This window comes from Calliopsis andreniformis, chromosome 6 (assembly GCF_051401765.1).
Source record: "Calliopsis andreniformis isolate RMS-2024a chromosome 6, iyCalAndr_principal, whole genome shotgun sequence".
In the NCBI taxonomy this organism is placed as follows: Eukaryota; Metazoa; Arthropoda; class Insecta; order Hymenoptera; family Andrenidae; genus Calliopsis; species Calliopsis andreniformis.
The window spans coordinates 2,794,347-2,811,261 of NC_135067.1; the positions used below are offsets into that span (position 1 = coordinate 2,794,347).

The window sequence follows — 16,915 nt, forward strand, 5'->3', positions numbered from 1 at the left end:
GTTCCACAGGAGGTAACGAATATTTTTCTTAATGAAAAAAACAATACAAAAGGAATTACTTCTTTTTTCTTAGTAAGACAATAACAGTTGCTTTCTCAACATATGGTGATAATTTCAAGACAACTGATCGATTATTCTTTTTTTTTTTAATCATTCCAATTGAAAAAACGAACATGGCGATCGAGAAGGAATAGAAGCAAAATGTGTAATAGAATTGTGTACAACGAAGTATTATAAGTACTTAAATATATAATGAAAACATAAAAACATTTAAAATAATTTGTCATATATTTTGCTTAGTCAAAATTTAAAAGAGACAGATTTTTTTATGGAGGTAAGAAAAGTTCCTAACTTAGTATGCCTCACACCGCTTACGGATAGGTTTATTTTATGGAAAAGGTTATAACATATATACAGTACACGTATACCTATCCGTGTACATAGTTCCGGGTCCGTACACCCGTGCATTTTGAGATCCGTATATCTGTATAGATCCGAATCCGAGAATCCATGTAGTATAATCCGTATATTTCGATACACGTGTACCCGTGTACTAAATAGTAGACGAACCTAAACACGGATATTTTAATTTCAGGTGTAATACACGTGTAGCTTGAATACACACGTACAGTATCGGGATTTCTAGTTATAATCGTTAAGCCGCGTGAACTATAGTCGAATATGGCAGTTTTAAGCTTTAAAACATCTGTTTGAAATTTGTATTTGTTTTCAAGGACCAATTTTCTTTGTAGGTAATTAATAGGTATATACCTAGATAATCGGTCTTGAGTATGGGGACAAATGATTCATTTGATCACCCCCTGACTCTGTCTGTTAAGACGATCATAATTGTGTGACATCTGGTAGACTAGGTTTACGATACGGAAGAATTGGGCTTGCTATTTTTGAGGAAACACAGTGTCAGTTTATTGGTAATCATTTGTTAATTTGAATTGAGGAGTAAAGACCCTATACTTCGTTCACTGGGAGAACGCAGTTGTCGGTTGACGAGTTTTCGTACCCTTTGCGCAGTTCACGCCTACGCTCATTAGTTATTGGCTCTGTCACTCCCGAGCACATCGCTACCCATGAACCCCTTGTTGGGCCCTTGGAGGTCCTACCATTTCTAAAGAAAGTCACTTCTTCAAGTGTTAGCGCATAAACGGTGTGAAAGAAATTTTGAGCAAGCAAACGATATTCTTTTAGACTTTAGTTTTCTCCGAAAGTATTAATGCGGCTCTGTTAGCAAATAAAAATCTTCTTGAATATCGTCTCTGTCGACCGAAAACGTACTGGTACTAGTCAGAATTCTTACTGCGTTGCAATACCATAAACGACCCTAGATTTCCCGTGTCATAAATTACCTGGTCGCATCGAACATTTTGTAGGAAATCCAGGAAACAGTTCTACCGTTGCTGTTTCTTTATAATCAAATATGCTGTGGATTCTTATACATTGACATCTCAATAAATATTGTTTCTTAATAGATAGAAACATTTGTTTCATTTGGACACTAGGTATACAGAGTAGAAAAAAGCAAGGCGTGTCCTTTTAGGCTCTTGAATCCTTCACCAATCTCAGTGGAAAAGTCAGTCGGGGCAATGGAAGCCATCTGCGTGAAACGACTGCGTTCTCTCAGTGAACGCAGTATAGAAATCGCTTCATCGTTTTACGAGTCTGAAAAACACATGTACTTTAGAGTCCCGAGTCTCTGCTCAATAGTAATTGACGTATCGTAAACATATAAAATCCGAGCGTCTTCCGTTAACGCGCTACCCTTGGGGTCTGTCACCCCTTGGGCCTTTCCGGGGTGACGTCACACTACGGAGTCTAACACTACCCCCACGCGCTGTCGACAAAGGCTTACCTCCCATGTCTGTGGTGGGAATTTGGGGCATAACCTACCCCAGAGAGGCCTCCCTCTAAGGAGTTACGAGGATTCCTATTTGTAAATATTTTCTCCTCCCTCTAACTCAGTTTTATATAAAGTAAGATTCATCAAAATAAAGATTAGATACAACTTAGAATTCATGGGTATCTCTGGTCCTTCGAGCTAAACCTTAGTCGGCACACCACGTGCAAATTTCAACAAAACCAGAAAGATCTATTGATCAACCGCTGGTCTAAACACTGTCCTTCAGTAGAAACTATTTCTGTGCACGAATCACAAAGGCTTAATTACTCTGATTTATGTAATGTCAATCTATTTCTGACAATAAATGTCCGCCAGGCTGAAATTGAACAATAACCAAGAACTGTACAGTTCCCATTCAAATTATCCAGCATTGCTATGAACTCGCTATTTGCGAATGTATTTCGCACTCAGCATTATGGTTCTACAAATTTAATTAACGATATCACTTAACAGAACACGATTATATCACATTATTGTTTCAAATGAATTTATACTGCAACTTTGTAGTAACGCTTCTATACACCTATGTTTACATAAATTTTTTCATCTGTTTTATGATACCTACCATAGTTTTTGTAAACATAATGTATTTTTTCTGCATAAGTACCTTGTTTTACACCTCAACTACATGCTGGAGAACAGTATGTAACGATTAATAACCACATGGACAGGCGGTAAAGTAAAATTACGGTTCATACAGATTGGTGTTATTTAGCCAATAGAGTAAAAGTACATTTTAAACTTTTTACATGATGTTGGTTTTACTGAGATGAAACTTCTGATAAAATTCAAGAAAATGAGTACACCATTAGTTTTGTAGTCTGTTTTGTTTTGTTCCGCGACTTGGAAAATGTCTAAAAGAGTAGATAATCAACAAAAAGTAAGTACAGTTTTTAAGGTACGAATTTTATTACTTTATTTTTATCGTTGCAACATAACTGATATGATATGGTTCATACTGTTATAACTGAATTTTATTTCAGATAAGTATTTTAGTATACCAGACTACTTCAGAAAATTCATAGAACTCCTGTTATTCAGAAAGGAACGCCGTTACAGTTCGAATAGATGGTTTTCTTTTGTTTTTATAAGTTGCCCTCCACTACATTCTACATTGTACACACATTTTTGTTCTAGTTTGCACATTTTTCCAACTGGAAGTAGTGTTACTTTTGGTGTTTCATAAATTAAACGGGTTTTAATGTTTTACACACTGCAAACAGGACGTGAATATACCTTAGCCTACAAAAATCCCCACAGCTAAAAGTCTAATTATAGACATCTTAAGTTTGACGAAAGCGATAAAATAATGAAATCCAAATGTCCTCCATAATAATCAATTTTCAACTTAAGAACTCTAACACCTTTTTATAGAAAATAAAAAGATACATCTACTAGTTCCTAAAACAATATGTAGTTTTATTGGTAAGGATCTCATCTCACCAATTACATAAATCTAATAATATATTTAATATGTTAAAGGGCGATCTTAATTAATTAACAGCAGATTATGATGATCCAGTTTCTGAAAATAATGTTTTAAAATGGTATACTGAAGTTGAAAGTGACAACAGAGAATTGGATTTTAAAGAATATATTAAACATAATATTATCAATGAAATTGTCGGATTTGAAATAGATATATCAAATCCAGAAGTTCCCGTCTTAAAGGTATTAAAGGGGTAATAAAATTAAGCAACAATCTTTATTTTTCAATATAATCACCCTGTATTTTGCTACATTTTTTGGAACGCCTAATCAATTTTTCCATTCCACTGAAAAAATAATCTGAAATTTTACTCTTAAAAAGATTTAGAACTGCAGACATGACTTCATCACTCGTCAATTTTTTCCCATGCAGATCCGACTTCAATTTTGAAAATAAAATGTAACCGCTAGAGGTGCGAGATCGAGGGTGTACAATGAGTAATTTCATTCTTGGAAATTACATTGCTGAATAGCAGTCTTTACAACAACTGAAGTGTACCCTGGCGTATTGTCGTGCAATAACCATATTTCCCGCGGCAGCTTTCCTCGACGTTTCTTTTTGATGACACCCTTTAATTTGTACATTAATGACGCATAATATTCACAAGTAACTGCAGTATTTCGTTCCTTAAAGTCGATTAGCAGAATCCCAGAAAATGGTGACCATAATTTTCGCTTCTTTTGTCCATGGTAATCCAGGAGGTTGCCATTCCATAGATTCTCGTTTAGACAGGGTATCGTAGTAGAGAACCATACTTTCAGCTTTCATGAAAATTGTATCAATCACTCTTTTTTTGCCCCTCATAAAGTCCTACAAATTTAGTACAGTATTTTACGCGTCGCGTTGTTGCGTTTGGAAACCACTCAAAAGTTTTGGGACCCGTCTTGTACTCTGTTTGTTCATACCAAGATGGTCGTGAAATATTTAATGTAACGTGTTTTCGAAGGTCCACACGTTACTGCTAATTTATTAGCTTTCAGTTGTTTATCATCTAGCATTTCTTTTTGCATCAGTACAGTTGTTTTCGGGATAAGTGTTTCTGCACATCTTGTAGGTCTGACTTGGCGAGTATCATCTTCGATCGAATCTCTTCCTAAACGAAATTGCTTAGCCCACTTATTAACTGTCGAATATAACAGATAAGATTCCCCATATACAGCATCTAAACATTATTTAATTTCTGTGGAGTATTCACCTCCTTTTGTCAAAAATTTAATGACCACGCTATACTCAAATTTAAACATTTTTAAATTTTTCGCAACAATAAATTCTGTACTGTACTTATATGGGTATAGAATAGAATACAGAAACGAAAATAACTTATTCATTTAAATAATCATCGGTAATACTGAAACCTTAAAAGAAGATGACCACAATTAATTTATCACTTTCGAACAATTTTTAAAGAATTTTGTGTTATACCATTTTTTTTAAAATAATTCCATATTTATAAATGTGCATATGAAGGACGTACAAACCGATATACAGCAAGAAACTTGCATTTAATAGCTCCTTCACGTAATTTTCATAAGAAAGAAATGATAACATTATTAGCGAAAATGAACGAAAGAGCATTCAGAAGGAATATAAATTTCCATAGGAGTAAGATTTTAATTGGAACCTCCGTCATAACGAGAGCACGTCGTCGAGCTAACGAATTTCCATAATAACGCAGTACCATTAAAGTAAACATTTAAGTACAATTATTTCTCGTAATAAATGACATCTACTCTTTTTCAGGTTATATCGCGAGGTTGGTGCTGTGAACGTTAATATGAGAGTGGGAATCCATACTGGTAGAGTTCACTGTGGTGTTCTCGGTCTCAGAAAATGGCAATTTGACGTTTGGAGTAACGACGTTACTCTGGCGAATTATATGGAAAGCGGAGGAATTCCAGGGTAAATTTAAAAAATTTTAAGTAATTTAAAAATGGGGTGGTTTCCGCATTATGCAATCTCTACAAGTCTGATAACATAAATCCTAAAAGTTCTTCGTGTAACATTTAATCTTACAATGCATCAGTTTCTCGTTAGCGAAATATGGCTGACACACAAACTAATTATTATCTAATATATTCCTTTCAGCCAGGCCAAATTTTTTACGAAAGTATACAGTTCATAAGAAATCATCGTTCTCGAAAATCCATAGTCTTAATAATTTCATCGTGTACATACACTTCTTATACATATAAAAAATAGTAGCTTCACACTTTACTTCATGAATGTTTGAAAATAATTTCTCTGAGACAGTTAACTAATGAGGTATACAAAGATATTGATGGTGCTCAGGTGGAATCCAGTTAATTGGATTTTTGTACCCCTGTACTGCAATTGACATTATTTAAGTTATATATTAAAATATTCCTTTAATAATATCTCCTTATAGCTTGGTTCTTTTTTTAATGATTTATCTACAACAATCAAAGACATTATAACAACAGACAAAGTAAAGGAAGACGGAACAAAAAACACTATTCTTGGAAAATTGAATAGACGTTTATATACAAGGCGAACATTTTTTAAGCAGTATCTAATTTTCTTTTCCTATTTTTTGAAAAATCGAAACAGTGTGGAAGTGAAATCTGGAATGCGTTAAGTAAAAAGTACATCTCAAGTCAGAATTTATAGATACACATTATTCCCACTCTACTTCTGCAACTATGCTCGAGAGTATTCTTCCGAAACGCAGAAGTTTTATTATCTTTTTCGAGAAACTTTCGTCCAACAGAGGAACCCAATGCCATCATAAAATATTACGAAATTTTCCAAATGCTGTTCGGTCATATTCCATTTCGTTAAAGTAAAAAAAAAATAATAAAATACGTTTGAAAATTTCGTGCTCGAATAACACGTAAAACATACCAATCAGAACATGACATCTTCAGGCAGACTGTTGCATATTCAAATGAGAAAAGGTAGGGCAAAGAGAAGCAAATATTTTCCGCAGCATTTAAAAGCTCTTTAATGCGTGAACTCTTTCAAATAATTAGATGTTCAATTACTCACAACGCATCGTATTCGACATTCACTTTACGATTATTGCTCTCTATAGACGAGTGCATATCACGAAAGAGACACTGGACTGTCTGGGCGGTTACTACGAAGTCGAAGAGGGCCATGGGGGTGAAAGGAACGCTTATCTAAAGGAGCACAACATCAAAACTTACCTAATCGTACCCGGAGAGGCGTTTAAAGGCAACATACCTTCGTCAGGATTGAGGAAAGGCCTACCTACGAATGGAAACATATCCAAGGAAATGAGGGTGATGGGTCATGGGTCACAGCATGGGAAACAAACCAAGTGAGCAATCTCTTTAATATTCACTTTTTAACTCGTTGAATGCAATTACTAGTGATCGATACTTTAGATTAAATAAAACACTTTGTAATAAATATGGTAAATCCAAACATTTATATGTATATTTTCGATCAATATTAATAATATCAACGAAGGTGGTGTAAAATATTAAGTCCATAAGTACATTATTGAGGTATGATTTATTTTTAAAGAAAACAAAAAACATTGTACAACATTCAACGTGCTAATTCTTTAACTAATTTAGGTAATTTCTTAACCCTAGAAAATCTATGGTAGTTATTTAGAAAGCGGACAGCTTCATTGATTTCTATGATTTTGAAATATGTGGTCAAGATTGATAATCTAAACAAGTTTTTCCTGTACATATCTCCGTTACTCGGCCTTAATTTCCAAGGTATTTACAAAAGCCTGTTGCTACTTCTGCAATGAATTCTGCTTATCCATATATACGCGTGCGTGGTAGCGAATCCATCAGTATGTGATGGCCGCTGTACTGCTGTTTCTATAAACACAGCACGAGCTCGACAACCAGTATTATTAGAGGTGAACTATTAACTGTAACTATCGAGCACGAACATTATCTTCAGAACCGTTACTTATAATTAGTGGAATAAATTGACCCAATGGACAACTCCAAAAAAACTTCCCCCAGGCGACCCAACACTTAAATTGGAATTAAAAATAGGAAAAATTGAAGTTCCTTATTTACAACTGAATTTTCATGCAAGTAACACCAATATCTAATTGTGGTGATCCGGATTTCGAATCTGAATTAGAATTAGCATGAGTATTTCGGGTACTCCGATATCTGGATAGTAAGAGCTCTAGATTAAAGTGAGTTATCGCTTAGCAACTGTCTTCCCAATGTGTTTGAGGAAGAAAATATAAAGATGCAGTGAGAATGACCACTTAGAATAAGATGAGAACGTGACAGTTTTTATCTGCACATACGCCATAGGACAATTCATACCTCCATCTGTTCTCTTTAAGGATGTAACCAAAACGATTTTATTTCTTCTACTACGCAAGCAGAAAGGCTATTTTAATTTTGAACGATCACTTGTCGTATACAAATTTAATAGTTCTATTACATCTCATGCTCTCTAGCTGGCGGATGTGTCATTTTTTAAATCATTAAAAGCTTAATACACTCAGCAAACAGCCACATGGAAACATTTCAAATATAAATAAAGGAATCAGCATAGCTGTTTTCAGATGTTTATTAAAGCAGGCGTAAAGCTTAGTAACAATAGGTAGGAATGCTGCAAATGGCGTTGAGAAAACAGGAATATATCTTTTGAATCTCAACGCAATAGATACTAGATTCCAACCTTGTCGGGAATAACACAGTAAATATAGGATCTCAAATTCAGTTCACTGCATGTTTGTTATTCATAACTCTTAATGCACTAAGCGTCTGAATTTTTGTTTTTCTCTTTTTTTTTGCAAAACCTCAAAAGGGATTACATGTTTTCTGGAATATTTGGTCTGAATAAGGGCTCGACAATCACTCAGTCTCTTTCCCAACTAGATCACCCTCAACAGTAACTGAGGCTACACACACTGAGGATTCGGGAATGATGGGTTCATTTTTCGAACCAGGAACTTTATATAGCGCTTACAGGACCTACTTGCGGAATAAAATAGTTACATTAGGCTTGTGAGCATTGTGCATTCGGGAAGGCACCTCATTTTCCTATTACACTCCTCCAAGGCTCACGCTTGGACATTTTTCCTCCACGAGATGTGTGGAGAAAAGATTAAGGCTTTCTTGAAGGCAACTTCCAGGACAGAAGATTACTCTTTTAAAAACTGTCAGAATTGTCAGAACTGTTAATGTTAATAAAAGACTAGCTGTATTGAATACTCAGAATAAACGGAACTTTTTGTATTTGCTAATCATATTAAAGCTGTTGCTAATCAAAAACATATTGTTTTTTGAAACGGCAACAATGTCTGAAGCGCTCAAAATCTTTGCATCTAGAACCTACCCTTCAAGAATATCCCACATTTACTAATACACTTTATATTACGTTAATAAAAATTCTATAATCTTATTATATTAGCTGCAAATTAAGAAACAAATTGTTATTATCATCTTCCTGTTTTTTTTTTTTTTTTTTTTTTCATAATTACATAATAATAAAGAAAATTTAATTAATGAACACATCTGGTGAGAAACAAGGTAGCCCAATTTAAATGCGTATATTCCTTTAAAAAAATAGGTTGAATTTTTGTCTCTTTTTACCTCTTGGTAAACGTATCTACTTAACCATTTATTCACAAATGATTTCCGGACTTCATAAATTTAATTTAAATTTTTCTAGAAATAATTATTATTTTCAAACGATTATTCGCAGTATCCTTTCAATGCTGCAACTATACTCCACATAATCATTATGCTGAATAATAATAACCTACAGTAAATGTTATATCAAAGTAAAACTATTATTTTGAATGTATAATGTATGAATAAAAAATTATTTCTTAATTGAAAGAGTGATAATGTTTCCAAACTTTTAGTTTCTTCAAATACTTTCATTTAACTCTCTCTCACCTTTCAGTTAACTTCAATTTTCCTCGAGCTTTTGAAACATAAGAAATTACAGCTGTCAATTTAATTTTATAACAGAATGGGCTTTGGAGAAACAACAGAAGCGAAGAAGGATCCAGAAGACGAGGTGAACGAGTACCTGATGAGAGCCATTGACGCTAGGAGCATAGATCGATTAAGAGCAGAATACTGCATACCCTTTATTCTAACATTTCGAACACCTGACGTCGAAGAAAAGGTACTTCATTTCTTGGCTAAATAATATAATAATGTAATATAAATGTCCTTTAAGCATAAAAGTAGTATTAAATAAAAGCATTATCAGTATGTACTGAAACTACTGAGGGTAACTCAAATATCTACTGTACAGAGCTGGTAAGGTTATATCTGAAAAAAATGTAGATCCATATAATTACAGTAGATAGAATCGCCTAATTTCACATACACTTTTAGATGTAGCGTATTATTGACCAAACTAATCATAACTACTAATTGAATCGACGTATCGCCCACATATAGAAAATTATTACTACATATGTCAAAATTTGTCTCGGGTGCATCTTTACCAGTTCTACACAATACCTACAATTATAGACCAAATAGTTTAAAAATACTTGTTTCGATTAAAAATAGTACAATGGCAATGTTTTTTATTCAAAGTTTGTACTTCCAACTACAACGTTCTTTATTCCAATATAATGCAATAAATTAATATAATAGAAGGATTCATACAATATAAATGCAATATAAATCCAATATAATGCAACAAATTAATATAATAGAAGGATTTATAGTAAAAAACGACACTTTTCAGGTTTAGCATTTTTTGGAAATGGCAAATACTCTAGTGTCTTTAATACTTGTCCAATAAGTTAATATTTTATATAACAAAATATCTACGCGTAGGTTACACATCTGTTACATTTATAGGTTCCACTACAGTATGAGTCTTGCTTCTGTGGTCAATACTACCAAAGAATATCCTCTTATAGAAAGAGTTCTCCTTAACATCCCCTTAACTCTTTCTATTACTTAAATTATGTGTTTGACGAATATGTCCATTTTCCTTAATTTAGAGGTGCTAAGTGTTAGCGGATAGTGTATCGCTATTTTTGTCGGAGTGCTGAAATTACGAAGCACATATTGGAAAAGTACACAATTAAACGAAGATTTCAATTTAGAGGTTTGCAAAATTCGATTTTTTCTAGATTTTTTCTTTTTTGGTGTATGAAGAGTATGCGGAAATTTGAAAATTCTAAAAATTACCAAAATTATATAGGCCCTTAAGTGGAGGTTATCACATGATCTTCGTATCAGCGGTTTGACTTTAAACACGTTTATCTCGAAGCATTATTTTTCCAAATGGTAGAACAAACATCTCAAAAACTAATTGATCAATTTAAATGAATCTTTCTTTGAAACAAAAAATATACTTTTTCGCTTGCAGTGAAACTGTGATTCTTTGCGTTTTCCCAAATAATAGAATTGTGAAAAAATTAGTAAAAAAATTATGTCTGACTTCAAAATACCGGAACAAGTAAAATAAAATTATTTGTTCACTTTCGTAGCTTCATTGCCTCCAAAATTTCATACAGTTTAAGAATATACCTCACCCTCTCATAGCACGATATTCCGAGAACACGGTTTCGATATAAAACGATACAAAAATTGCATAACTGGGTTTCCATATGGTAGGAGAGAATGGAGAAATGTCGGTCAGCTAGGAATGATGGTCAGTATTTTTATTACAAAACGGTATTCCTGATTTGTGTAATTCCTTTTTCTGGCACTTTGTAACACTATTTACTATGTTTTTGAACAGTCCCCGACTTACAATTAGTCGTTATTACACAACCATGGAAAACACACTTATGTTTTTGTACATCACCGATGTAATAACTTGCGTGCACAACAGACAGAAATGAATATTAATTTTTACAGGTTCTTTTTCTCAATTTAATCGCATTTAGATATCGGTTTGATATAAAGACAAAGGGTTAGAATCAAAATCAGATTAGATTAGAGTCAGATGTGACTCATTCTCTCGCTCTTGAAACGCTGACATTCAACTGTTCAAGTTACCGGCAAATGACACGAGCCAGACACAATCTTCTCAATTACCCCAATATTTTCTTTTTTTGCTTTAACAAAAGAACGCGGTGACAGATCTAGACTTCAAGAGCCCTGAGACATTCCAAATTTCTGGAACTCCATTAAAATAAAGAAATTATGCAGAATATGTATTGCTTTATTTTTATGCAAAATTAGATTTAATTATGCAAGAATAGACATAAAATTAAGAATATTTTGATCAAGCATTTGAAAAAACATCTGTTTTACATTTATCGCGATAATAATGTAGCTATGGTGTACAACTCACACTCTAGGTGTAAAAAGCTAACGATAACTTCGTAAGTTTTCATCCAATTTGTTTAAAATTTTTGTTCTACAAGGGCCTCTGTCTTATGGATCCCGAGACGGCCGCTTGTATCTAAATCCGCTATTGATGCGAACTCCAGAGAGTTTTATGAACTTTTGAGAGATGAGTATAGAGATCAAACGATGAAATTATGAGAAATATCTCTATGTATATTTTTGATGAACAATTAAAACAAATTTCTACACATATACTTAGAAGTTGATAATATTCTGAAGGAATGCTGTTGGATACCTATGGATAATGATTTCTTTCTAAGTGACAGTTTTTTTTTTTTTTTTTAAATAATCATGGAAATGAATTAAAAACAATTTTCAACGTGTTAAATACCAACAGAATCTCATTAAATCACGACCGAACTGCGCTACATTGAACTTTTTTCTTTCGAATGAACCCTTTCTCAGCTTAAAATCTTGTCATATAAGGACGAAAAGTCAATTTCCGTAAATCCATGTTTTTGCTTAATTTGGTCGGTTATGTCGCTGCCCTGACATATCTGATCGTACCCGTTTGATGGCCAGTTATAATAAAAAACAAAGAACAAAATTAAAGGCAAAATCAATAAATAAAACAAAGTAAGAAAGAAAAAGACTGAAAGATCAGGTATTTCAGATGAAAAGAAAAATTTTTATTTAGATGTTGTCAAGAATATATGCATCATTTGTGATCACTTTACCCATGTCAATAAAATGTGGTGCAGATGTACTTCGCATGCCTATAGGTCCATTCTGAATGTTCTGATTGGTATTCTTCTAAAAATTTCACATGTAAAAAACGTACATGTTGATATACTTAGTAAAACCCCATACAATACGATATTCCTATAACATGGTTTCGATACAATACAACGAATTGACCGCGATATAAGAGAGTTGATGTCAATCTTTTGGGTTTCGATTTACAATCGAAATGCTAAACGTCCCATCGTAAAAAGAGAATTTATCGAGAATATGGCACAGATACTCCTAATATTTGAATACAATAAAGAAATATACGACTTTTGTGTGCTTAAAAGATGTATAATAAGACAGCGAAAGCAACAGATTGACATCTTGTTTACCTTGTTATATAAAAACTCCTCAAAGAAACCTTTCTGCAGACATCTGAACTGGAACCTTCCCTTAACAAAAATAATATTTATCTTTACTTTTCTTCAGAAAAAAGTGTTGTTAACAAATACGCTATACATTAGATGTAATCGTACAGTTTAATTTTGATGGAATATCGGATTCTTTTATTTTGATATTCGAATACGTGTATATATGCACGAGATTAGGAATTTGTCTCTAACTCGTAGGTAAAACGACATAGATTGCCATAGACGAAGCTGCAGTGGAGTCTACGAAATATGTGCCTTTTCTACCATTCCGAGTGACAACTGACTAGCAACGCGCAGTATATTCTTCATTGATTTTGTGTGATCTTGTCTGCGAATTTATGAGGATTCCTTAATGACGTCAATATACGTAGACACCCGAATATCAAAACAAAAAGTACGCTGACGCATAAAGAGACGATTATACTACAGTAAGACTTCGATTAATCAGAGTACCTACTATGAGATTCAAATCTTTCGGCAAATAAACGTTAGATAACCGTTTAATTTCTAAAAGAGGTTCTATTGTACACTTAATTGTTATTACGCCGAATATACGCGACCTGGAATAACAGAAATTGTGATAATCGTTTTATTGTGTCTGAACCAATCGGATTGATACTTACTTCTTTCACGTATCGCCTTTCTAACAATATATAGTAAATATATTTAATATCTACGATGTTAAATTAAAAAGTAAAGGCAAAATAAGTTTAATGGCTTTAACAGAAGTAACTGTGGGCAATTGAACATATCATTTGTCCACATGGTACTCATGCAAGACATGGTCGAACTATCCAACAGACAATGTATTTATGTATGATGTATTTCACTAGTTTCTTTTTATAATTTAAAAATTGTTTTTGGTTCTTAATTCTTCCTCGTAACTGAGCCGCCCATTTGCAAAATCAATTAACTCCACAAAGCATATATACTTATATTTCGTTTAAATATAAAGAATTAAACATCAATCAAGTGCGTTGGCATTAAACTTTTTAAAAATTTTAAAAATAGAGTTAATCACCTTGGCCTATAAACAGCTCACTTATACAAGGTGGGTCAAAAGTCATATTCTCATATTAAAAAAATTCCACATTCTGTTTCTAAAATTTTTTGCACTCTTTCATTTCTCGAAAATAGGTACTCGGAGGTTTCTCGGAAATACGTACCTCGGCAACGTGTAAGTTCAGTAGTACACGTTTAAATTTTAATAGAGTCAGGGGTCTACATTAGGAGTTTCACGTAACGTTTTAACATTTTGTTCCAGGAAAAAATTCGAGTTTGAACAGGTTTTACTAAGTTTGAGATACGAAATTTAGATGTAACAATTCTATTCAAATTTAAGCGTGCATTGCTGCTATTTCACACACAATTGTTCAATTAATTGTACTTACAGAAAACTTCGACGTGATTTTAAGACTACAAACAATTCATCTGCATCCTCTACTTGAATGTTGTTTGTTCAATTTAAAGAGATAGAATTAAGAGGTGATTCTAAGCGAAATGGTATCCATCTTGTCGGCCATTCAATGGATGTTATTTTCCATGAATAAAGGAAAATTATTATTATAAAAGAAACTATTTGAGTTAGTAAGTCATTTCCTATTTAAATTTTATGTTTCCATACATTTTAAAAAAATCTACAGTGGAAAGAAGTCAGAAAGTAACTTCTAGCTCACCTTGTATTTTAATTATACTTAACAATGATACTTAAAATACAGCTGACTTTCAATATTTCGAACTGTGAGAAAGTTTTTGAAAATTGAAAGGATGAGATCAATAGACTACAACGCTTTATAAATATCATTAAAACATACATAAAATATATTGCAGATTTTATAATAGGTATAAATCATAAAAAAAATGTGGAAGCATTTTCTAGGATTAATTCAAGGTGGAACTATATTTTATATTTTCAACCCTTCAGCAATGGTTGTATGTCACACGGATTTCCATCCTTGCCTACATCAGTATCAAACGCAGCGTATTTGATGTGTTTAGCATAACATACGTCATACCATAGTTCTCTTTTGAAGAATATCTTTAAATAATTTTTGAATAATTGTAAAATGCACACAACCCATTCGCCTTACAGAATTTTCGTCTTCATACTCATTTTCCTTTGGATAGTGCTTCTACACGTGAAAGTATGCTATTGTTGAAGGGTTAAATTAAGATTGCAATAACATACTCGCTGTGATTGATTTCAGATTATGTAATCTGACTGACGATTATAATGTAGTGCTATTTTATTAAGTTGTTACAAAAACCTTCTTCCAGGCTTCTATTGCTTCTATAAACTAAATCGTGTCATGACCATTTGTTACAGTATTCCCGTGAAAGAGACAGAATGCTCTCAGCGTACTTCGTCTGTTCCGGATTCGTCTACATGGTGGTCGTGATTGCAATAGCAATCACTCTATACGGGTAAGCAAACCAGTTCGAATGAACTTCACTTTTTGAATCGACATCCTTCTTTGCTCTTTCAAAGTTTGAACTTACTTCAAATTAGATCAATTTCAGTTAACTCTCGCGGGAGTTTAACTTCTTTATAACGTTCGAAATAATTGATCGGACTTTTAGGACAATTATTTCTTTGCACAATTGCACTTTTTTCTATTTGCACACTATATACACTCATACTGCTTCAAAAAGAATAATGAACAAGCATAAAAACGTTCCTTTAGACCAAATTAGAATATTAAAGCAAATTATTTGGGGATAATGAATTCTAAAAGAACTGCTTATTCCAAAGTAATTTTCAAATAATTGTACAATTAATGCCTATTGCAAATGTACATTTGTCGTATTTTATTATTATAGTTAATTTCACAGGTACGCACTATAACTATAGCTACAACAAACAACTACAAAACTTTAATATTATATTAATGTATTAATTATCAATAAATTTAGAAATTTATTGTAAAATAGTTATTCTAATTAGTTTTCACTAACCAAAATAAGTTATTTGTAAATATTAGAATTTAAATTACATTACATTAAATTGGAACACAGTCACGAGTAAAGGAGAATCCGCACGTAGCTGTACCGTGACAGCACAGTACTGTCCGTAACAATCTTAAAAAGTATCGTTCTCTAGCTTTGGAATTGAGCAATTGCACTTTCTGCTGCTTTTCAAATGAAAATGATATAATTTTGATTATTTTTTCGGATTCTACTAACTCAAAAACATTAAAGAATACAGTTCGGATTGCTTTAGCAATCCATAACAAAACGCAGCTCGAGATTTAAATTCATCGAAGAGCCATATTAATTACTTTTTTGCATGAAAATAAGATGCAGGCAAGATTCTTCAATTTTAACAAACACACTGAGTAAACCATGACATGTTCTTTTAGCCGAAACATTAAAAATCGGAGAAGGTTTAAAAATAAATGTTAGATTTTTAAAATCCATTGCTTTATGTCTATTTGATATTACATTATTAAAAAGCAGAAAATCACCTGTCACTTCAATTGAAACAATAGTAAGGCTGTAATTTCAAACTATTTAGTTAGTTTTACTGCAGAAGAAAACTATATCTTTCGTTATCTTTAAAATAAAAGCGAGGGAAGAGATGGTAATATGAAATAAGTTATCATTTAAAAAACTATATTTAACATTTATTTACAGCAATGTTATTTATAATTTAGATATCAGTATTACTTATTTATCATAGCACCCTTTATAATGTTAGGTATTTATAAACATTAAAGTAATTTGTGGATATTTGTGTTGGGTGTGCATATTCTTTTATGTAAATAATTATGTAAATCTTTAAAAAAATGACGATAATGGTACACAATCATTAAATGTTATTACATGTCATTCCTTTTCAGACAAAATTATATCTATAAAAATGTTAGAGCCTTAAAAAAGGTGCTCAAACATAAATGGCGACAGAAAGTATACGTTAAATGTTATCAATGCAATTTATGGCTTCTTTTCGTGAAACACGAATGTAGAATTTTTTCTCCTCACTTGGGACATATATTTTCACTTCGATGTCAATTTTTTTCTACGCTGGAGAAACAAAGGTTGATTAATTTATGAATGTCGAAGTTAGAAGAAACTTCTGGTCTTGGACAGAATTAAAACTGTT

At 32.7% G+C, this 16,915-nt stretch overlaps 1 protein-coding gene across 1 annotated transcript in view; it reads left to right on the top strand.

The window, feature by feature from the left end:
• Positions 1 to 16,915, top strand: part of LOC143180604 (adenylate cyclase type 6) — a 393,507-nt gene that overhangs the window by 341,920 nt on the left and 34,672 nt on the right. The window contains exons 12-15 of the mRNA XM_076380460.1: positions 5,145 to 5,303; positions 6,457 to 6,705; positions 9,356 to 9,515; positions 15,140 to 15,237. Of these exons, the coding sequence (XP_076236575.1) occupies positions 5,145 to 5,303; positions 6,457 to 6,705; positions 9,356 to 9,515; positions 15,140 to 15,237 (666 nt within the window). The remainder of the gene's footprint in view (positions 1 to 5,144; positions 5,304 to 6,456; positions 6,706 to 9,355; positions 9,516 to 15,139; positions 15,238 to 16,915) is intronic.